Source organism: Telopea speciosissima, chromosome 2 (genome assembly GCF_018873765.1).
Source record: "Telopea speciosissima isolate NSW1024214 ecotype Mountain lineage chromosome 2, Tspe_v1, whole genome shotgun sequence".
NCBI classification, from domain to species: domain Eukaryota; kingdom Viridiplantae; phylum Streptophyta; class Magnoliopsida; order Proteales; family Proteaceae; genus Telopea; species Telopea speciosissima.
The window spans coordinates 35,582,942-35,606,977 of record NC_057917.1 but is presented as its reverse complement, the minus strand read 5'-3'; the positions used below and the strand labels follow the sequence as shown (position 1 = coordinate 35,606,977).

The 24,036-nt window shown below is 40.2% G+C and overlaps 1 protein-coding gene across 2 annotated transcripts in view; it reads right to left on the bottom strand.

The window, feature by feature from the left end:
• Positions 1-2,616: 2,616 nt before the first annotated feature.
• The window catches only part of LOC122652819, a 56,058-nt gene continuing 34,638 nt past the window's right edge, over positions 2,617-24,036 (bottom strand). Inside the window, exons 3-6 of one of the 2 annotated variants that reach the window (XM_043846684.1) lie at positions 14,950-15,081; positions 14,589-14,768; positions 13,803-13,967; positions 2,617-3,100 (exon numbers count right to left, since the gene is read on the bottom strand). In XM_043846684.1, the coding sequence (XP_043702619.1) occupies positions 2,675-3,100; positions 13,803-13,967; positions 14,589-14,768; positions 14,950-15,081 (903 nt within the window). In that variant the 3' untranslated portion in view covers positions 2,617-2,674. The remainder of the gene's footprint in view (positions 3,101-13,802; positions 13,968-14,588; positions 14,769-14,949; positions 15,082-24,036) is intronic. The other variant, XM_043846685.1, reaches the window with a different exon arrangement.

Sequence of the window (24,036 nt, the reverse complement as noted above, 5' to 3'; positions counted from 1 at the left end):
GGAAATGGAATAAAATCTGTCAAACTTTCCCATTTTCCCGTTATTCTCTAGTTCACCATTACCGGTTTCTGGTTTTCCATTGGCTTCTCTCTCTCTCTCTCCTTCTCCCCTTCTTAGGACAATTATGAACTTTCTTCTTGGACAACTGTAAATCGGTGATGGGCCTGAGGCCCAGCTGGTCAGCCCACATGGGGCAGGCCTGCCGAGCCAATAACGAGAGAGAGAGGGACGATCACTTAAGTGACCGATCCCTCCTCTGATTGGCCAATCCCAGGGTTTAGCCTATATATAGACATAAGGCATAAACCCTAGGAGCATGATTTAATTAGATTTCTCCCTCCTTTCAAGTTCTGTGTTTCCTAGGGTTTCCATCGTTGCCTAGGGTTTTGTGGTGTGGAGTTCTCTGAGGAGAAGCCTGTAGAGATCACGTTGTGCTCGTAACTGCAAGCCGCATTCGATCATCCTTTCCGCTGCGATTCCATTCGGTTCAGGTAATCCCTAAACCTCTTTGTATATGGAATAGGATGTATGTTTCACTAACAACAACATTGGAATGTACCACGATTGTTGTCCTTAATGCTCTGATCTCCCTCCTCTACACGCTCCACAGATGATGTAAATGAACCAGAGAGAGCAGAGTTCAGATATAAAGATCTTCTATTTCTTTGTAGAAATCAAGCATTCACCACAAAAGTCCCTGATTTTGTGCAAGGACACTAGAGAGGGGAAGAATCTGATATCTATCCCATCAAAGGGGCAGAGGAAGATGGGGTCATTTACAAGCAGAGATTGTGGAAAGGTTGGTTTTGTCCCATCAAATGCTGATCTCTGGGTGGTTTCTGGATTCTTGTCGGATGTGGTCAGTCATGTGGAAGTGGGTGATCAACAGAGGTTGGGAGAGGTAGAGAGCAATTGAATTTGTTTGGGCCGATTTGGGTATGAAATGAGTGTGTTTTATGAGCAAGATTTTGTTTCTTGAGTTCTGGTTGGGATGACTGAGTATAAGTGTTTCAAACACATAAGTATCAGTTATGGACTGCTCAGAAGAGGAGATTCCAATGTCAGCGCTTCTATGAAAGCATTCTTAAGAGCACAGATCATAGCGGACGAGATGCTCGTGCTTGTGATCTCATTGGTCATGTGTAGTAACCCTTGATGCACTGTCGCCTCACTTAATCAACACTGGATAGGGTGTTACACGTGCTACGTAACGACGTGCCTTGTTACAATTCACCACGTCATGATAACTTTTGATTATTGCATAATACCCCCTGTTCCCTTCTGAAAAAGTTCTAAAATACCTCTCGATCAAGGTTTTGGACAAACTTCAGAAGGCCATTTCTTCATTGTCTTAAAGGCTTTTTTGACGATTTTTTTTAAAATTGGGTATTTTTTTCAAGAGGAAGCCATTGGAACTAGTTGCGGCATCATCTGATCACTGGAATTCAACGATATCACTATTTTATGTTCAATGACTGTATTGAAAATTGGTTGAACAGTGAAGAGTACAGAGACGTGATTTCTACGCATCAGAGGCATCATGATTGTTGGGATAACCCGCTAGTTTTGATGTTCTAGGTTGCTTGCTTTGTTGAAACTTTCGTCTCTGTAGAAATACTAATTTTGGGTCTTGTATTGTGGGGTTTTACATTCTTATATTCTCAATTGATGAATTGTACCTCCATTCAAGTTGGGGCTCGATTAGAGAAGGGGAGACTGTCTTTGTTTACATTGTTACACAAACCGAAGCAGGGATTATTGTTCTTGGGTTGTAGTTGCAATCAAAATTGAGTATAGTGCAAAATACGAAATCCTAATTACGGTATTACACCATGGACGTAGGATCACTACCGAACCAAGTAAAATCATGAGTCGACCATTAATTACTTTCTATTGCATATATTGTAGGGTGTTTGATCTGCATAGTGGGATGCACCATCTTGTAAACCTGGTCACACAGTGGTTGCGAAGTGGACTTGCATGTGTGTTGTGATTAGTTGGTGAAATTTGTTTTGCTCGAAGACATCTCTGTAAGTTCAAGTAGTGTTGAAAATTTAGGTTTGAATTTGCAGAACTTGTGTAGACACTGATTCAATGGAATTCACAAAAACATAGATTGCAACTTTGGTTAGGCATATGCTCCTGTCAACTTATTCAATGGAATCAGTTGCAGTCTAATTTGGACCGACTGTGCGAAGTTGACTTTGGATCATAAATGGATTGGCAGTTCCAATCCAAAGCCTACAGCTTGAAAATAACTGCTAAACATATTTGTAATCCTGCCTAAAAGTCTGTTTGGAATGGCCCCCAATGGGACCATTCCCATATGTTTTTGTTATTTTTGAGGCCTTTATCTCAAGGGTCTAACCTTACCACATGCCCACCATTTAAGTGAAATGACCGGAAGAAAGAAACCAGAACAATAAAATCGGTTTATAGCAACAAAATCATGGTACTTTTATTAATGAACCACTCAAAATGCTAATACACATACCCAACCCCACCCCCCCTACCCCCAAAAAAATCCCATCCAAAGCTAAAGGAAAAGCTAACAGTTTACACATTTAAAAATAAACAAAAAATCATAAATACGCCCAAAAATTGATTCACATGTCAATAAAAAAAATAATGTTACACGCAGTAGCCTCTGATGAGTCAGAGATGGAGAGACTGTTCACACACAAGGCTTTGATGAGTGTTTAGGATCTTCCACCGCAAGGATGTGTACACTAGAGCATGATGGTACTGCACTGTAGACAACCTCCGTAACTGGTGGTGCAGGAAAAGGTTGAACAACCTTGTCCACCACTGGACTTACAGTAGCAGTAAAATCATGTGGTGGCAGTGGCAGTGATAGTGGTGGGGTTGGAGCTGTGGATGTGGGCATTGGAGCACAGCACACAATGGTGTTTGTAGGAATTGAAATGGGACAGACTTCTGTGACTTCTTCAATACCCTCATCCAAGTAGACGACATCTTGCATAGTGAGCTGGTGGTATTCAACAATCTCCCTTAGGAAGCGATTCTCACGTGCATAGATAGAGTTCTCATGTGCCAAACGAGCCTTCTCAGCCAGAAGCGTCTCTAGTTGAAGCCGGATCTGAGGTGGAAGCATAGTACATCAGACTTTGGAAACAGACATGATTTGAACCAACAGTGTTTCCGTCCTGTACATAATAATACATGCATTTGTTTGTGCATCATATGTTTGTGCATCATATTACTGATAAGGAGACACTTTGATTCAGTATACACAAATCAAATGTTGTGGGAGGAAACACAGCTTAATGATCCCATTTTGCCCCACATAACTCATCAACAAAAGTGTAATTTTATAAATTTGGATCTGATGCATGTGATACACTCACTAATTAATATATTTTCTTTTCTCATAAAAAAAAAAAAGCATTGTCACAAACTTCTCAAGTTCAGGTATCATAATCATGTTATACTATATATCCAGTAAAATAGCACAAGCTTTTAAGTCCTGCTGCCTCAACATCACTTCACCGTTCCACCATCCCTGGAGCCAACATCCTGTGCAGACTGCTGCTGACTAGAGGCGGGATATGGTCTTTGTCATGCATGTTATCATTTATAAGGGGGACACTTGTATTCCCTCAGATGCACTAATCTAGTTCTCTTCCCATTTTTACCATTCCTCCTACCCAATTCCACACGATATATTCAAAAGAAGAAGGAGGAAGGGAGGAGCATGACAGGCAAAGCAATCTAATAGAACAGGTAAATGTAAAAAAATGCAACAAAATCAGTAGATAAAAAGGATCAATCACAAATTCAAGAGTGGGCATCGGGATACTTAGCTCACTACACAGACTCTAGCATAGTTGTCATGGCGTCGCCATGGCGTTCTGGCGCTAGAGAAATGTGCATATCAACCAACGCCATGGCATCCCTGTTTCCCTAAATCTCCTATTTTAGCCTTAGTTTCTGAGTTTTTTCTTTCTGGGCGGTACTACCAGATTCTGGAAAGCCATCATAGGATCCTTACACACACATCAACTGGTTCTGAGATTTGATCCATCAGTTCTTTTCTCTTGGGCGATCCATACCTGGAAGTTTCATATCTAGAAGTCTATCTTTTTGTGAGATTCAAAATTTTAAAGTAACCTGCAACTAAAACATCCACCAGATCTGATTTCAGATCTCACCATTCGGTTGCTAGCAGAATTTTGAGGCTATTTCTCGTTGGGATCGGCAGACCTTGGCGCTGCGATTTTGTTCCAGAAATTGCAGGGAGAATCGTCTTCATAAGGAGGAGTTTCCTCTGCTGGAACTACTCCAGTTCACCGCCTCTCTTTCTATCGTGTTATTGCAAGGTTGAAGAAGACATATTAAGTCTTTAAAATTGCAAGGACAACTTATATTATTTACATAAGACCTCCTATATTCTCTATTGCTATTCTGTTTAGCCCATTCAGTTTTCTCTTTAACTCCATTAAATTACAGTTCTGCCACTCCTTTACAACTTCAGTTTAATTACAATTCTGCCATTGCTCTTATAAATCTTGATTTATCTACTAGTTTGCCATTCAACTTTGGATATAATTACAATTCTGCCATGGTCGACTTGCCATGGCAGGTGACGTGTCCATATATCAATCAGACACCCCTCCACCGACTTGGATCGCTGTGATGCTGTGACACCTATGCTCTCTAGTCTCTACCTTCAACCAACAAATCTGCCAGAGTCATTAGCTAATCAAGATATCCATCATCAAATGGATAACATGTTCAAACCATAGTTGTCATGGTAACTAGGCGACCTAAGGCGTTGGAGGGGGTACGTAGGTGACAAGACGCCTTAGGCTTGCAATATATGACTATATGCAATATAGCAATGATAATTTTATATAATTATGCTTATATGCAACATAGAAGCCAAATTAATGCAATATGATATAATTATGCTAATAAAGATCTAATATGAAAACAACAACAACAACAACAACTCAGCCTTATCCCCAACTAAATGGGGTCAGCTACATGCATCCTTGCCCTCCAATCATATTCGAGGTCATACTTGATACAAGGCCCTAAGCTATGATGTCTTTCTCACTACATATGATATAATATAAGCATATTCATCAACAAACAAAACAATAAACATAAATCAATGTAAACTCGTGAAGTGTCAACAAGGCATGTTGTTGCCTTGGACCCAAGAAAGAGCCTGAACGCCTAGGCGACGCCTTGACAACTATGCTTCAAACAACAAGCAGATGACATGTGTCATTCAAGAAGTGCAAGCGACTCCAGAAGCCACCTGTTGACCTCCTGACTCCTAGATGGTGAGTGAATCAGCCGTTGAGAAGACCAATCAATGGCCAAACTGAACCCGGAGTATGCCATAACCTATATCTTTTCCCATCACCAACTTTTGCCAACATTCTATGAACATTAAAGGATAAATGAAACCATCGATTATCCAACACCTACTTAATGTCCAGGATCCAGGTGAGGTGACCAATTTACAGGCTGTTGGGCACACCAGCAGGTGTTATAGTCATTGTTGTCAACATACTGAGTCAGCAGTGTCAGTGAGATCACTATCTGGAGTATACATTGCAGTGGGCAGCAACAGACAGTGAAAGCATGCATGATTGAAGAGTTGTTATTGCGAGAGCCAACACATACTCAAAAAGTCAAAAATATGGTGCTGGAGAACTTGGAGTGGAGACAAGGCGAAGTGTAGTATGGTTTGTTGGGAGTCTGCAGATGGGCTGGACTATCATTTTGGCAGTAAGCTGAACTGTAATTTTCGAGTTATCTCAGATAGAGAATCAATTGAAGCTCAAAACTAAGAGACTCTGATCCATTGAAAGGAGATCAAAATGCTTCAAGTCTTGCCTGAATCGAAATAGTTTTGAATGTCTTCCAGAATTCCTGTTTTGCACAAAGGCCACTGAAGGCATTTCCGGGTGTATTAATGGCAAATTCTAGAGTAGTTCAAAACATGAAAGATGTAGCTCTTCGAGTCCTCTTTTAAATGGCACAAGTCTCAAGTCATTCCAACATCGTATGAGGGACATATAGCTGTTTTCCCAAAGACACGCAGAAGATGGTCGAACCAGGTGGTTGGACCATGCACGGATTGGGGCTATTGTTAGCCTACTTAATGGAGTTTTTAGGGCTTTAGTCCTTATCTCTATCTGCAAGAAAAAGAGAGATAAAAAAAATAAAAAATAAAAAACCTAAGGGAGAGAAGAGAAATAGAAGACAGTCTCCAAGAAGAGCTCTAGAGGATTGCCCTTCATACCATTCATTGATTTGAGTCATTGGAAGGTTTCTTCAAGAGCTTCACGCAAACTCAAGGGTTTCAGGCTGAGAAGAGATTGAGAGGAGAAGGAAGAGGAAGAAAGAGGAAGGAAAAAGAAGGCAGTGGAGTGAGGCAGTGATTGGGCACATCCAATCTACAGCATCTCTGGAGGTTACCCAGAGACATAGGTAACCCTTTGGACATATCCCTTATTATTGAATTTCATCATAGGCTAGATGTTTGTGAAAAAAAAGCCTATGTGAATTCATGTGATGTAATTGGGTGGGATTTGCAATTGATTGAGCTTATAATTGGGGCAATACTCTACCATTGTTATCTATATTTTGAGTAATCAGCGGGTGCTGGACAGAGAGCGGTTGCAGCTCCTTGACAATTGTGGCTGTCTAAAGGTGGGTGTTGTAGCACCCTCACAATTGTAGCTTTGTAAATTGGGGATTGTAGCTCCCTATAGTTGTAGTTGCTAAAGAGTGATAAGCATTCACTGAGCCCAGAGTGAGCATTGCTTTGTGGATATAGGCACACTGCCGAACCACGTAAATCTGTGTCTTTGTGGTTTGTTTATTATTTGGGTATTGAAGTGTTTTCTACCAGGTGGGTGTGTACTACCTTGTATACCTGGCCACATTGCGGTTGCAAGGTGGGTGTTCATACGGCTGTGTGATTGGCAAAATTAGTCAGTACCAGCCAATCGTGATTACAGGGGGGTTTTATTGTCTCGGTGTCAAGCAATGTAATTATTTTGAGGGCCACTGATTCAACCCCCCCCCCCCCCCCTCAGTGACACATTCGGTCCAACAAAGGCATTAAGGGTAAGCACACAGACAAGCATGTCAGACGGGCCTATATAGAGAAAGTCATGTATGTCCTGAAGAGGACACAAATTCATATCTATACCCATGAATCATCTTACAAGAATGAGATTAAGTGAGGAAAATGTTAAGAGTTATTAGATGTTATGTTCTAAGGGTACTTTAGGAACTAGTCTTTTGTCTAGTTGCCTTATAATGTATTTTCTTGTTTTTTACCTTTTTACATTTTACCATAGATCGAGAACTCGTGAGATCTCGCCAAGTTTCTCAGTTTTTGGAAAGCCCGAAACGAGACTGCTTGTGAATCTCAAAAGTGCAATATCTCGGCGAGATCTCGGTTTCGACCCTTTTTTTACCCCACCTACCACTTAAATACCTTACCTAACTTGCCAAAACTCAACATATCTCGGCGATATCTCGGATCTCAGGTCCAGATCTCGGGTTGACCCAAAGTTGAGGCTTCGAGTTGGGAAAAAAAAAATGCACCAACTCAGCAAGATCTCGACGAGATCTCGACTCGTCTCGGTTTTTCCAAGAGCCGAGTTGGTATCAAGACCCGAGTTTTAGTACCTTGCTTTTTACCTCCCTAGGGAGGTGGATGTAATATCTTTATTATTATCAATGAAGTAATATAGCTGTGTGGAGAATACTCACACACAACACATTACCGCCGAAACATCACTTCCTCTGTTCTCTTGTCTTCTTCTTCCTCTCTTCCTCATCTCTTCCTCCTTCAACTTCTTCTCCTTCTCATAATTGTATTCCTAACCTAAAATCCAACTTGGAATCAGAGCTTTAGGTTTGAATGTCGTATCCATCCTCTTGCTCCTATTCTTTTCCTTTGTTTGGAATCCTAGGCCACAAGGGATTCCAAGGAGGAGGTTCCTACGTAAAAAAGTTGTTGAAGAGAAATGAAATAAGTTCTATATAACCTATTTAGGTGTTTGAAGATGATATTTGAACTGCATTGAAGCTCCCTTAAAGATTTGAAGCTCACCAAGCTACAGCTAGGGTTACTGCCAACTTCTAGTTGCAGGCCTTGTTTCTCTCTCTCGTGTGTTTGAACTTTGGATGGCTCACTAGAGTCGTCCAAGGGTGCTTATTATGCCCCATATGTTCCTCTTTGTTGATTGAAGGACTTGTTTGAGCATAGCTCATTCTCGCGGGATCTCTTTTTCTGCCAAGGTAAAACTGATACTGTTTGCTACCTTTTTTCTTGCATTTGGAATGCATGTGTTACTCCCTTGGTTGAGAAATGATTATGGACAGCTTTGTTTGAAGTCTTTGACCTTGTTTAAGTTGGTGTTGCTCCTTGGAGAGTGTTAGGGTGAAGTTTAGTCAAGCATGTACTTGTTTTCTTCTTTGGTGGAATTCCTTTCTTGTGTTTGAATTCCATATTTGGGTTGAGTGTGTACTACCCACTTGGTTTGGAGACCCATGTTTATGGTCAAGTGTCATTTTCCCTACGATATGGCTGATTCAGATGTCTCTGGGTTTGGTTTGGTTGATTCACAGCCCACTCCAACAGCCTCTGAGTTTGTTTTTGAGAAGCCACATCCACAAATCTCCATTGTGAAGCTTGATAACACCAACTACTTGGACTGGTCACACTCAATGAAGCTTTCCCTTAGGAGCAAAGGGAAACTTGGGTATATTATAGGTACTATTACAGCCCCAGAGCCTGGCTCTCATGCCTATTAGAAATGGGAGACTGAAAATTCCAGAGTCATGACATGGCTGATCCTCTCCATGAAGCCCGAGATTGGGAGAAGTTTTATGCGAAAAAAAACTGCCAAGGCAATTTGGGACAGCGTCTCCCAAACCTTTGAGGGTGACTCTGCCAAGGTCTATCAGCTTCTCTAAAAAGTTACGGAAAATTACAAAAAACCCGTTGTAGTTTGAAAAAATTACACCGATCCCCTCAAAATTACATCTACCTCCCCTTTAGAGGGGGGTAGGCATAATTTTGAGGGGATCGATGTAATTTTTTCAAACTATAGGGGTGGTAAATGTAATTTTCCCAAAAAATATTATAATGAGGCAAGGTGACAGGACCATTTCTGAGTACTATAATACTTTTATTGATCTTTGGGAGGAGTATGACCACTACATAGTTCTTCAACTGACCAACCTAGAGGATGAAGCAAAGGTGTATCGCACTCTTGAAAAGGAGTGTGTCCTCATTTTACTTGGTGGCCTGAACCTTGATTATGAACCAATCCAAATCCAGATTTTAGGCTTGTCCCCTCTTCCATTTCTTGATGAGGTCAGTAGCTACTTACAAAGTGAGGAGACTCAGTGTGTTGCTATGGAGCCACCATCAGCATCATCTCTTGAGAGGTCTGCTCTCAATTCTAGTTCTTTCAGAGACACCCGTGGAGGTGGTAGAGGTCAAGGGCCTAACTGTGGGGAAGACAGAGACAGGTTTCGATGTGACCATTGTGGGAGATTTGGACATACTAAGGATAGGTGTTGGACTCTTCATGGCCGTCCTCCTAGTACACGAGGTGGTGGCACTCGTGGTGGCTGTAGAGGGGGGGGAGCTCGAGCACACTCTGTGATGACTGAGGCAGATGTTAGAGAGTACCCACCTAGCACACAGGATGATTCAACTTTGGCAGATACAGTGTTTCGTAGGGTCATGTCACATCTGAGCACATCTTCTTCTACACCTACAGTGGCCATCTCCTCTTCATCCTCTGCCTTGTAGGTCTCCACCTCAGCTTCTATTGCAGCCCAATCTTGGGTTGTTGACACTGGTGCCACTGACCACATGACTGGTACGTATCATTATTATGATTCCTATACCATTTGTTCTGGTAAGGATAAAGTTAGGGTAGCTGATGGCTCCCTTTCCTCCATCTCTGGTAAGGGCAACATCCCTGTTACATCATTAATTTCTTTTACTTCCGTCCTTCATGTTCATAACCTTACTATTAATTTTTTATCTGTAAGTCATTTGACTAAATCTTTGAACTTTAGTGTCACCTTTTTTCCTTCTCATTGTCTTTGTTAGGATTTGGTGACTAAGAGGATTATTAGCAGTGGTCGTGAGGAGAAAGGCCTTTACCTTTTTTAACCTATTTTTCTCACAGCTCAGTCCTATGTGTGTGGACGAAAATGATAGTAGCTTTGTAGATTATGTTATGTTATGGCATCGTCGTCATGGCCATCCATCTTTTGTTATAATAAGGAAACAATTACCTCACTTATTTTCTTCTATCACTTCTTCTCATGTTTTTCAATGTGAACCATGTATGTTTGCCCAACATTGTCGTTCATCTTATCCATATCATGGTAATAGATCTACTGCTCCTTTCCATGTTGTGCATACTGATGTTTGGGGACCTTCCCCTACTACCTCTTTATTTGGCTATCATTACTTTGTTTCATTTGTTGATTATTTTTCTCGTACCACTTAGATTGTTCTTATGAAGCATAAAAGTGATGTCTATGATGCATTTAAGAATTTTTATCAGATAATTCTCACTCAGTTTGATACTCGAATCAAAATTGTTCGATCTAATAAAAGGGGGAGTACATGTTTAATGGCCTCCAAATCTTCTTTGCTAATAATGGCATTATCCATCAGCTAGCGTGTGTTGACACACCCTAACAACATAGGGTTGTTGAGAGAAAAATTCTTCATTTATTGGAGGTCACCCGTAGTATCTTGTTTGGCATGCATGTTCCCAAGACCTTCTAATCTGAAGCTCTTCTCACTGATTCCTTTCTCATAAATTGCATGGCTACCAAACTCCTTGGTTCCAAATCTCCCTTAGAAACCTTATCTCCACAGGTTTTTGCTTTCTCTCTTCCTCCCAAAGTCTTTGGATGTGTTTGTTATGTGCATGTTAACAAACCCACTCGCACTAAACTTGATTCCAAAGCTCTCAAGTGTCTCTTTCTTGGGTATTTTTCTATTACCAAAGGCTACAAGTGCTATCACCCTTCTTCTCGTCGGTGTTTTTTCTCCAAATATGTTACCTTCCTTGAATTTGTCCCATTCTTTGCCCCTTCTCAGCATCCTCTTCAAGGGGAAAATTGTGGAACTGAACAGACTACTGATATTCCCTTTCATTCTCCTCTACCTATCTCTCCTTTTATGCTTGACATTGGAAAACACGAGCTATAGATGTGGTTGATACTGATGATCAATCAGGTGTGGATGATAGCAATGAAAAAGAAGTGGTTGTGTACAAAAGAGGTGAATGCTTGAAAGGAAAGATTTGCCAAGAGTCCTCTTTGGATTCACATCTTGAGATCCATTCTCCTCAGTCAGGTGACAATCCTTCTCTTACCTATGATTTAGACCTTCCTATTGCTGTTAGGAAAGGCAAAAGAACATGTACTAATCCTATAGGCCAGTTTGTTTCCTATGATGCTCTCTCTCCTATAGGTCCTGCCTTTAATGTTGCTCTCTCTTCTGTTTCTATTCCCAAGAATGTTATCGAGGCTATGTCTGACCCGAAGTGGAAACAAACGATGTCTGAGGAGATGATGGCACTTGAGAAAAATGGTACTTGGCAATTGGTGGATCTTCCTAGGGGACGAGTCCCAATTGGATGCAGATGGGTCTACACAGTTAAGTATCAATCTGATGGTACAGTTGAAAGGTACAAGGCAAGGTTGGTGGCCAAAGGATACAGGTAAGCCTATGGAATTGACTATCAGGAAACATTTACTCCTGTGGCTAAGCATATAAGAGTTTTATTATCATTGGCAGCCAATAAAGATTGGCCATTATATCAGTTAGATGTGAAGAATGCCTTCATTCATGGTGACTTGGAAGAGGAAGTGTACATGCAAATTCCACCAAGTTTCAAAATACCTTCAGCTGAAGGGAAAGTGTGTCTTCTCAAGAAGGCACTATGGTCTCAAACAGTTACCAAAGGCATGGTTTGAGCGATTCTGGCAGGCTATTCTGAAGAATGGATATTCACAGAGTCAAGCTGACCATACTATCTTTACCAAGCAGGCAAATGGTACCATCACAACTCTGATTGTCTATGTTGATGATAGAAGACGCTATATGATCACAAACAGTCACCTAAGGCATGGTTTGAGCGATACTGGTAGGCTATTCTGAAGAATGGATATTCCAAGAGCCAAGCTGATCACACTCTCTTTACCAAGCGGGACAATGGTACCATCACAACTCTTATTGTCTATGTTGATGATATTGTGGTCACTAGGGATGACAAAATTGAGATAAATAAGTTGAAGATCTACTTGGCTCAACAGTTTGAAATCAAAGATCTAGGTCCCTTGAAGTATTTCTCAGGAATTGAAGTTTCAAGGTCCAAGAGAGGAATCAATATATGTCAAAGGAAATTTGTTCTTCATTTGTTGACAGAGATAGGGATGTTGGGGTGCAAACCAACAAATTCTCCTATTGAGCAGAATCGCAAACTAGGAGAAGATTGTGGTCCCTCTCTTGTTGATGCGGGAAAGTACCAAAGGCCAGTGGAGAAGCTTATTTATCTTTCTATGACACGCCTAGACATTTCTTATGTAGTGGGAGTAGTGAGCCAATTTATGCATGCCCCCAAGAGTGGCTACTTGGATACTGTGTATCACATTCTTAGATTTTTTAAGTCTTCTCCGGGGAAAGGACTGCTTTATGCAAGGCACAATCACTTGAGAGTGGAAGGTTTCACTGATGTTGACTAGGTTGGATCCATCACAGACAGGAGAGCTACCTCCGGTTATTGTACATTTGTGGGAGGTAACTTAGTCACATGGAGAAGCAAAAAACAGCCTGTTATAGCCAGGTCGAGTGCAGAGGCAGAGTTTAGAGCTATGTCTCATGAAGTGTGTGAACTCATATGGTTGAAACGATTGGTTCAAAAATTGGGGTTTGCCACTGAAGGTCCTATGAGGCTCTACTATAATAACAATGCAGCTATAAGCATTGCTCACAATCCAGTTCAACATGACAGAACAAAGCACATTGAGGTGGATCGACACTATATCAAGGAGAAGATAGAATCTGCTGCATTTGTACCCACCCCTTTCATGAAGATTGGTGATCAACTGGCGAACATCTTCACCAAAGGGCTTACCTCTCTTCAGTTTGGTACTCTCTTATGCAAGCTAAGAATGCATGACATTCATTCTCCAGCTTGAGGGGAGCGTTAGAGGTTATTAGATGTTACGTTCTAAGGGTACTTTAGGAACTAGTCTTTTGTCCAGTTGCCTTATAATGTATTTTCTTATTTTTTTACCTTTTTACCTTTTACCTCCCTAGGGAGGTGGACGTAATATCTTTATTATTATCAATGAAGTAATATAACTGTGTGGAGGATACTCTCACACGCAACACATCACCGACGAAACCTCTCTTCCTCTATTCTCTTGTCTTCTTCTTCCTCTCTTCCTCCTTCAACTTCTTCTTTTCTTACTTGTATTCCTAACCTAAATCCAACTGAAATACCCTGATCAATGGTAAAGTTAGATTGGTATATTTTAAAAGAGTTGCTTAAATGAATCACATGAGGTCCATGCCAATGGCGAACATGAACTCATTTGAAGATCAGAAATGCAGACAAGTTTTATAAATAACAAATCGCACACAGAGGCAAATACATAGAAATATGCATCATAAAAATCAGAACCATGAGAGTGACGTTTTTCTCTAAATTGGTTTTTTTCTTTTTTTTGGGAGGGGGGGATGGGGGGTAAATGCTTACCAGATCATCATCCTCTGGACTATCTCCCTTCTCATGACTCTCCCTGAGAATTCTATTCTCCTCTTCTAGCTGAGCACATCGCTCCTTTGCAAAAGCCAGATCTGCTTTGACTGTTTTCAGCTCTCGTAGGAGCAGCTTGGCTTTGGCAGCCATTGCCATTGCAACCTGTCTCGAAAGAAAGGCCAATCATGCATTTTACCAGAAGAAAAAACACATCTGAAAAGCCAAGATTATGAAAATAACTCAAAGAATAAATGGGAAATGTATGTGAACACCTTCCTGTTGGGTAAAATGACAGGAACAGTAATTTGCATTCATATGCACAGAATTCTTTACCAGGTAAAACCATCTCAAAATGGACAACTGAAAAAGAGTAGCACCCCAGAGAAATATTTTAAAACTTCAATAACAAAATGTAGGCCCATAAATCTGAGTTAGAAAATACTCAGTTGAGTAACCGATGAAGTTACTGGGATGTGCCAGTCGGAAAAATATTTCAATTATTTCTGTCTGTTAAGCCCTTCAACTGTCAAGGGGTAATTCTTACCAAAAAAACAAAACTGTCAAGGGGTAATAATAACTAGGGAACACCAAATAAATGATGAGGTTGGAAAGGAAGAATGGTTATTGGTTAAATCAAAATTATTCCAGTTGCACTACAAAATCCATTCATGTGACCGTTATGTGACTGCCACCAAAACTTAACAGATTCTGAATGGAAGAACCAAATCAATATGCACAAATGCTTTTACTATATGATCCAGTGATACACATTTGCCACCTTACGTCGCGAGATGCCTTGAGTTGAGTCTCATGGTCTGTTTGCATCTGTACTTGCTGCTGTGGGGCGCATACATCATTGGCTTGGTTCTGTGAATCGGAACTGCTCCCCTTTTTCCTGATATGCAGCCTACGAGTCTCTTGGATGATGTCTGCAGTCCGATTCTCAACCAGTGTCAGACCCTCCTGCACAATTTCACTAAAAATTTTATCGAAAGCTAGACCTTGCTGTACATCTACACAGAGAGAAAGAAACAAAAATTCACATGATCTCTCTCTCTCCAACTCTATTCTAGAATGAGACTCTGACCATGATTTGAATTACATATGAATAGCAAACTTAAATTTTTTAATATTTTAACTTTACCTCAAAAGACTTTCCAATTGTACCACCAAGGTAATTAAGAGAAGATGTGATAGCATCTAACCCCTTCTGTATTTTAGGATTCTCTGACTTATGACTGTTCTCAGGATTTTGGTAAGGCTGATGGAACTGCAATTAGAAATAAGCAAAATTTAAGGGACACATATATGAGTAGCAAAATTAGAAGGATAAAGCATCTCCATTTCACAACAGAATGACCACTGCATGAACCAAAAACAGATGTAAAAAATGGTATACTTGAGGAAGAGGAGATGGCTGAAGGCTTATTGGTTTAACTACCATTGAACACTATCAAATCCCTTGAATTAACCACTTACATTTATACAATTTTGTGAGAAAAATGTACAATATTTACAACTTTATAAAAGCTTAAGTTTATAAATAATTAACTGAATGATATGAGCAACAAATGAAGATATATACTTTCTGATTGGCATTCTAGAACAAATCTATATGGTATATCTAATTTCTAATTCTAGCTGAAAAGAAGAAAATCAACATCTTATTCAGATCATTGCTTGAGAATATCCTCTATACTAAGGGTGTTAAACGGTTCAATTTCTGTGTAAACAGCTCGGCTCGGCTTGGTTCGGTGCAAGATTTTTTTAGGTAAAACCGAAACCAAACCGTTCAGTTAACGGTCATGGTTCAAAATTTCGCGATATATGGCTGAAATTTCGGTAATTTCGACACTGCCGAGACAAGATGGGCTTCCGAAATGAAAAAATGTTCAAATTTCGGTATATTTTGTCGAAATTTCATGAAATTTCGGTAGATTTCGTTAAACAGTGTGTATTTAACCATTTATACATCAGGGTCCGACCGTATACTGTCAATCAAGGGTGCAAATCCAAAACACCACTTTGAGTTCTTTTTTTTTTTTTTTTGTTAATATGAAGGTTTAAATGTGTTTATTTAGCTTAAATAAGGGTGTACATGAAGTATCAGGCCTTAATATGGCCAAAAACCCACCGAGATGGAGTGCCGAAATATGGCAGAAAAAATACCATATTTCGGCAAAATTTCGGTATATTTTGGAAATCTCGACCAGCCCAAAATGGCAAGACGAGACGAGATTTTAAACCTTGTTAACGGTTTCGGTTTTAAATGGCTTTAAAAAGGTTTTATTAGGTTTTTTAGCTGTTGGTGTTATCATTGTTGTCAACACAGTCAGCCAAAAAGATCAGTTGAGCAGTGGGTTTGTGTTGGTATTTTTGATGGTCAACACACTCACTCAGTTGAGCTGAGATGCAGGCATATAGATGGTCAGTCTGGAGACAAGCAGAGTTAGCACAGCTGGAAGTCTATGGAAGGTAACAGTTGGCAGTTATTAGTTGGAGGCTACAGTGAGCAGCTAGAAGGGGAATGACATTGACATCATAGTACTAAATCTCGCGAAATCTCGGTCGAGATTTTGGAAATTTCGAAAAACTTGAGATGGACGAAACGAAACAGGACTTCGAATAAAAAAAAGTCAAAATCTCGATCGAGATTTCGACCATATCACGATATCTCGAGATGAAGTCTAAATCTCGCGAGATATCGAGATTCTTCTCAAAACCACTTTACATAAAAGACTATAACTCGTTAGTCTTTCGACCGAGACTACACAAGCTCTTCATTTTGTGGTTTTTGCTCATTTCTTCTTCATTCTTTCACTTCTCATTCGAATCTTTGCTGCATCTACACCTGAACCACTTGGAGAACACAAGATTCAAAGTTCTTAGCACATTTGTGAAGCCTTTCCACTATTCTAGGTAAAACCATAATCTCAAAATTTGTTTTTTTTTTTGGGGGAAATGCATGATCAATACATGTTTGTTTGTGATGAAATTAATATATGTTAGACACCGGAGGCCGATCTACAACTTCACGGTGTCGAATTTTTTTTGGGTATATATATTATTTTTTTATTTTTCTGCTTCAAAATTTTGATTTTCTTACAACAAAAATCTAAAAATAATAGGGGTTATGTATATTGTATGGTGATCAATTAAATATATGTTAGACACCATTGGCCGATCTACAGCCTCACGGTGTCGAAAATATTTTTCTGCCAATAATTAATTATTTTAATTTTCGAAAATTATAAAAAATACTTAAAAAATTCAAAAAAAAAGGAAAAAATATGAGGTTTTTGTTTGAAAATTAATGAAAAATATAATAGTAAATTGCACATAATTTTTAATTGCTGCCCATTTGCATATCATTTCAATTTTGTTGTGCTAGGCCAATAATTATTTGAAAAATATTTTAAAAAATTATTTTTATATATGAGAAAAATATGAGGGTTAGGGGAAAAATACTAAATAGCTATAAGTAAATTCTACATGTTGTTTTATTGCTGCCATTTGCATATGATTTCGGTTTGGTGGTGCTAGGCCAATATTTATTTGAAAAATATTTTAAAAAATTGTTTTTAAATATGAGAAAAATATCACCAGAAGTTTTTGGGAGTTGGTGCCACTAGACTCAAACAACATCTAGCTGGGAATTCTCCTGAAGTGGTCTCATGTCGTATGGTCCCTGTTGAGGTATCTAGGGCTATCATTGAGTACATGAAGGGAAGGAGTAAGAGGAAGGCTCAGAGGGAAAAGGCAAGGGTAGAACTTGAGGATGCAGTGAGATGTACAGCGGGAGGCTATTATGATGATGTTGATCTGGTGATGATGATGATGATGATGACAGTGATGATCCTGTCTATGTTCCTAATGATATAGAGACTGAGCGAGAGGCTAAGGATTGGAGACGAGCACAGATGATGAGTACAGCCACTTATCATGAGGATCAGGAGAGACAGAGAGTAAGTGGTAGTGGAGGAGCTGGTACCTCTAGAGCTGGTGCTAGTGGTAGTGGAGGAGCAGGTAGTAGGCAGCCTGGGTTGCCTAATCCCTTTAGGAGATCACAGAGTATGAGGGCAGCTCCGCCTCCAGCAGTACCACCACGAGATGACCCAGCACTTCACCAAACACCTGGTGTTTATAGAAAGAAAGGCAAAAAGCAACCCAAAATCAAGGGAGCATGGAAAAATCTTAAGGGGATGGTGAAGGAATCTATAGCTAAGTGGATGTTATACCATCCCAGCAAACACAGCATAAGGCTCCTTTTATCAGACTATGATAGATTCCATTGCTGAGGCTGGCCCAGGGTATACGGGGCCCACCCCACATGAGATCATGAATGTGTATTTGCCCCAACAGAAGAGAGAGCTTTAAGACTATATCAATGAAATGAGGGGGATGTGGGAGAGCTATAGGGTAACCATAATGTGTGATGGTTGGACTGTTCCTACAAGAAAGTCCATCATCAACTTTATGGTGTATTGTAAGGGGAGGACAGTCTTTCTGAAGTCTATTGATGCATCCAAGGAGAAAAAGGATGCAAAGTATATCTACAAACTGTTGAAGGAAATGGTAGATGATGTAGGAGTGGGGAACGTTGTCTAAATTGTAACGGACAACGGAAGCAACTACAAGAGTGTCGGTGAGAAGTTGATGCAAAACAGTAAGTACCGATTATTTTGGACTCCATGTGCTGCCCATTTTATAGAGTCCTATAGACCTCATGTTGAAGGATATGAGAAAGATCAAATTGGTACAACATATTGTGGAAAAGGCAAGGCAAATGACCAACTTTGTCTACAACCATGGGTTTGCATTAAACCTCTTGAGGGAGAAGTTTGGTGGTGACTTAGTGAGGCCAAGCATAACTAGATTCGCCACCAACTACATTGCACTCAAGAGTATAGAGACCAAGAAGTCCAGACTTAGATCTATGTTTGCTTCTGAAGACTGGTTCAACTGGAATGGGTCCAATACCCATGGTGGTAGGAAAGCACAAGCTACCATTTCATTAGATGACTTTTGGTCAAAGTTGCATAAAGTGGTACAACTTTTGGACCCAGTGGTCAAGGTTTTGCATATAGTTGATTCTGCTCTCAAGGGACCAACCAATAAGCCACATCTATATGCTTCCATAGACTTGATGAATGAAGGTGTTTACAATGCGAATCCACGAGGTAGCAAACAATTTCTCAAAATTATCAATGAGCGCTGGGAAAATCAACTTATGCATCCACTGCATAAGGCTGGTGAATGTAGTTTGTTTTTATGCAAATACATCTTTTTAAGTTAATTTGAAAGATATATTACTAACTATTCAGGCATTGACAATATGTAACGTCAATTTCAGCATATTATTTGAACCCCAAATACCAATACAATCATAGGCTTGGGTTGAACAGTAGTCTTATTGAAGCAGTAAAGCAAGTAGTTGCCAAGTTGGAGCCGAATAGTAAATTACAAGATATATGCAACAATGAGGTGTGCCTTATAAGTTATAATTCATTTGAAATTACTCACTTCAATACTAAATAGTAATGAGTCATTACTAATTTTAAATATTTTCCAAATGATTATAGTTGAAGTCTTTTAGGGATGTATTGGGAAGTTTTGGAACCGATGCTGCTGCAGAGCAAGGCCGAACACGCAGTGATGCCGGTACTCATTAGTCATTACTCAATTCAATATTTTATTCTTCAAATTATGTATGTAGTGAAACTTTTGAAATGAATATAACATGTCTCTTTTGTTGTACTGCAGCTGAATGGTGGGTGTTGTATGGGGATTCGGCACACAATTTAAGAAAAATAGCAATCAAGGTTCCCTCCCAGAAATGTTCCGCATCTGGCTATGAACGGAATTGGAGTACATTTTCTCTCATCCACTCCAAGAGGAGAAATAGATTGGGTTTTGAGCGTCTATCTAACTTGGTGTATGTGCATTACAATTTGAGGTTGAAGATGCAACACATACGCATGGGACAAGAGGGTATCAAGGAAAATATCGATCTCGCCAACATTTTCCAGGTGGAGTCAGATGATGAAGATCCTATTGTGGATTGGGTGAAGGATAGAAGTGAGCCAGTGTTAGATCAGCCTGGAGGAAGGCCTAACCCATGATAGCCGAACATATAGAAGCTAATGTGGTTCATGGCTGCAGAGAGTGAGGTACAGGCACGGGACGCGTCACCCATACCGTTCCAGCCTACTGGTGGCAATGTTGATGAGGAAGAAGATTGTTCCGTATCCTCTAGTGGCAGTGGTGGGACTCGGACTCAAACTCAGACTCATACTCGTAGAGATGATGATGGTGTTGATGGCAGTGGTGATGGTAGAGATGGTAATGATGGTGGCGATGGTGGTCAAGCATATGAGGGAACTCGACTCCCGTATGTGGTAGAAGAGCAGCAAGAGGGACTCCGATTCACCAGAGAAACATAGTTTAATCATGCCACACAAGATACAAACCATGGTGCACGTGCCCCCACACCGTCCACCTCGACCTACTTGAAAAAGCGTCGTGGCCAGTCCCGTCCTCGTGGTACTAGTAGGCAGGCTGATCTTACGGACATTGATATCTTATCTGGCTCTGTTGGTGGGTTGAGTATTGGCGATAGGGACAGCAGATCGAGTGGGCATTTCTATGCCCCATCTTTTCATATAGAGAGCAGTCCATCTCCAGCACAATTAGAGTATAGTTCATCTCATTCACATCCATATGGCGAAGGGCAGTTGACTTGGGGGCGGGAGCCTATATCTTCTTCATCCATTCCCAGTTTTGAGTATGACTCCTACTCACAGGGACGTAGTGGATCGTCTTTTGTGGATGACATCTTTTCCTACCCAACCCACCAGCCGTACAGCCCGTACCAATACATGCTCCCAGAGGCGTCATATCATAGTGGATCAGTGGGTAGTACTTCTTCACAGTTTGGTGACCCATATCCTAGAATAGGTTACCTTCAGCATGTTGATGATGCAGTTTACATGGCCACTGTGGATGACTACAATCGTTTCTTCTCCCAGACTATGATGTGGCATTCATTTTTCCTACAGTCGGAGAACAATACACGTCGGCTCCATCTTACTATGAGTGGGGTTGATCCTGGACGGCGGAGTAGTTATTATTAGCAAATTTGCAAATATTTGAGTCACTTGATGACTACTTGACTTGTATTGGACTATTGGGGATATTTTCATTTTGATATCATCTTCTTAAGTTGTTAACTTGTTATTGACTTAATGTATTTAATATTATGACTTAAGTTATGACTTATGAGTCATTCGTTTTATGTTTCCAACTTCCAAGTCAATTTACTTGTTTAAATTGCTTATTAATCATTAATTTATTATGTCCTCTGGTACTTAAAGTCTTAAACAATGTGTATGTGTAATTAACTAAGTTATACATTAGGGTTCGACCATACATTGCCAATCAATGGTGCAAATCCAAAACACCACTTTGGGTGACTATTTCTGCAATTTGAACATTTAAATGTGTTTATATAGCCTAAAATAGGGTTTTAATGAAGTTTCAGGCCTTAACTTGGCCTAAAACCAAATGACCTACCGAAACATAAGAATAAATGCAAAATTTCAACCGAAATATCCAAAATTTCGGATATTTTGGTCAGCCCGAAACACCAAAACGAGACGAGTTTTCGAACCATGATTGACATGAGTGGATAGCAGGCAGTGGCAGACAACTGGACAGTTGGTGTGGCATGGCAGAAGGTCTTGTGATGGCCAGATCAGAGCAGAGCAAACATCTGGGTTGAGGTGTTTAAGCAACTGATAGATGTATGGGTTAGTGGCAAAGGTTGAAGGTGGAGTGCAGTGGCTTGCAGTTGCAGTTTGCATGAGCAGCACCTTGAGGAGAGTTTTGAATAGATAGATAGTATGGCAACAAACAGTATCAGTGAGTAGCAGTGTCAGAGACATGCCTCAGTAGGCATAGCCGGTGAGTTGGTCAATAAACATGGTTGAGCTGGTACAGGGTACAGTGAAGGCATCATGTACAGTCATGAATATCAGTGAGATGAATGGCTTAGTTGACATAGCTGGCAGTTGGAAATAGGACTCGTACAGTTGGCGTCGTCATGAGTCAGAAGTTAAGACATGTTTTTTGCATGATAAGGACGAGGTATTGTTGTTGAAGGAGAGAAGGTGTTGCCAAAGATGAAGAATGTTGTTATATGCTGAAGACTGCATATTTATGTTGTAGCAGAAGCTTCACAGATTTTTTGAGCTGTCATTTAGTTGGAATTTGGAGGATCTCAAAACATGAAAAATGAAGATCTCTAAGTTAGCTTTCTAAGAAAATTTGAATCACATCAATCCGATATCGGAGTGGAGAGTTATGGCATAAACTTCAGGCATGGCACCTAAGCTGAATGAAGCAGAGTTTGTACAGCAGTCGTATTCAAGCTCCATTTTGAGATCCATGCATTGATTATGGGTTGATGGTAAAAACATGAAAGTTGTAGGCCTTTGAGTTAGCTTTCATATGGAAAAGAATCGGGTCAATCGGAGTTCATACGAGGAAGATATGACAGAATATACATGTTCTTGGGTCTGATAGAGCATACATGTTCTTAGGTCTGACAAATGCCGGCACGAAATAGGATTTGTTTGATGCCAAATGGAGTTTTGCCAACATGGTTCGGAGTATTGCCGACCTCGGATGGAGTCAGAACAACGTCGTCAAGCGTCCATTTTAAGTTGTTGAACTTCTATTTCATGTGGTCGACATGGGTTTGATTGATCTGACTTTGGATTGATTTTTGAACACGTTCCAGGCAGAATTAGAGGAAGGATATTTCTATGAAGGTTGTAGCAATTTGAGTCTACTATCAGATGCAAAAAGAATCATCCCAATCAGAGATATAAATAAGAAGTTATGCCTTCTGGACTGAGAAAACAGTTTACTAGACTGGTTTCCGGTCCAAACTAGGTGGTTGGACCAAGCACGGGTTTGAGTCTTTTGCTGGACTTCTTAAGTGAGTTTTAGACTCATTTTCAAAAAATCTTCAAAAACTAAAAGAGGAAAAGCCTTAGAGAAGAAGAGGAGTTAGAGAAAGCTCTCAAGAGCTTGAACCCAATAATTCCCAATAGAATTCCTTTGAAGCTTCCAAGCTTTGAAGTGAAAAATTGTGCTCACTAAAGGTGCTCAATGAGATTCATGGGTTTGTGAAGATACTCAATGAAGTTGTAGTTTGCTCAAGAACATTCATTGAAGGTCTCCACATGTTGAGATGAAGCCAATGAGTTGAAGAGCGTGGTTGGGTTGAGAAGAGAAGAGAAGAGAAGAAGAAGAGAACCTAGGTATGTTTGGTTCTTGTGAGGAGCTTCAAGTAACCCAAGTGACGATTTGGTTAACACTTCGACGGCGAAGAGGCATCGATTTATGTGAGCTGCTCAAGGGGATATCGACATCAATTGAAGACATTCAATCTACGGCATCTCTAGAGGTTACCCATTGGCATAGGTAACCCCTTTTGACAAATCCCATTGTATGTATTTCACCGTAGGGTAAATGTTTGATTAAATGCCTAGGTGAATACTTAATGTAGAAGGGGTTCAAGTAAGAACCACTCTACAATAGGATTGATGATAGGTTGCAGCAGAACATCAAAATAGCAATAAAATCAGAATTAGTAACTTAGAGAAATAAAACCAAATCAGCCAGCAGTTTGAATCCAGACTTAAATCAAGTGGAGGTCCTATGGAGGTGATCTGCTGCTAAAAATCAGAATAGGGAGTCGCAGGGGTGTTCCCAAAATAGAAGGTTGGACTTTGGAGAGTAACTTGCAAACCAGAGGGAATCTGGTCACCAAACCAGGGTGTAGGACTTGGTGTGGGGGTTCTATGCTCCAAAACTCTGCAGACACTGATGAATAATGATGGAGTTGTGGGGCCTTGAAACTTGAAGCCAATCTGGAACAGAAACTGGAATCCGCAGGAGATGGAATTTCTTAGTTTAATCAACAATAGTAGCAGCAATGGTTGGAGTTGGAGGAATCGATTCAGGTCTTCAAGGACTCTCCAGCAGCAATAGTTGCAGACACAAGAGACAGCAGCAAGCACACTCGATTGGGAGCAGAGGACTAATAAAGAAGAGAAAAATAGAATAGGAACTAAGTCTAACTAAAATAGAAACTTAAGCCTACTTTCAAAATCTAAAATTAGAAACTAAACTAAACTTCTAATTCCCCATACACAAACAAAAT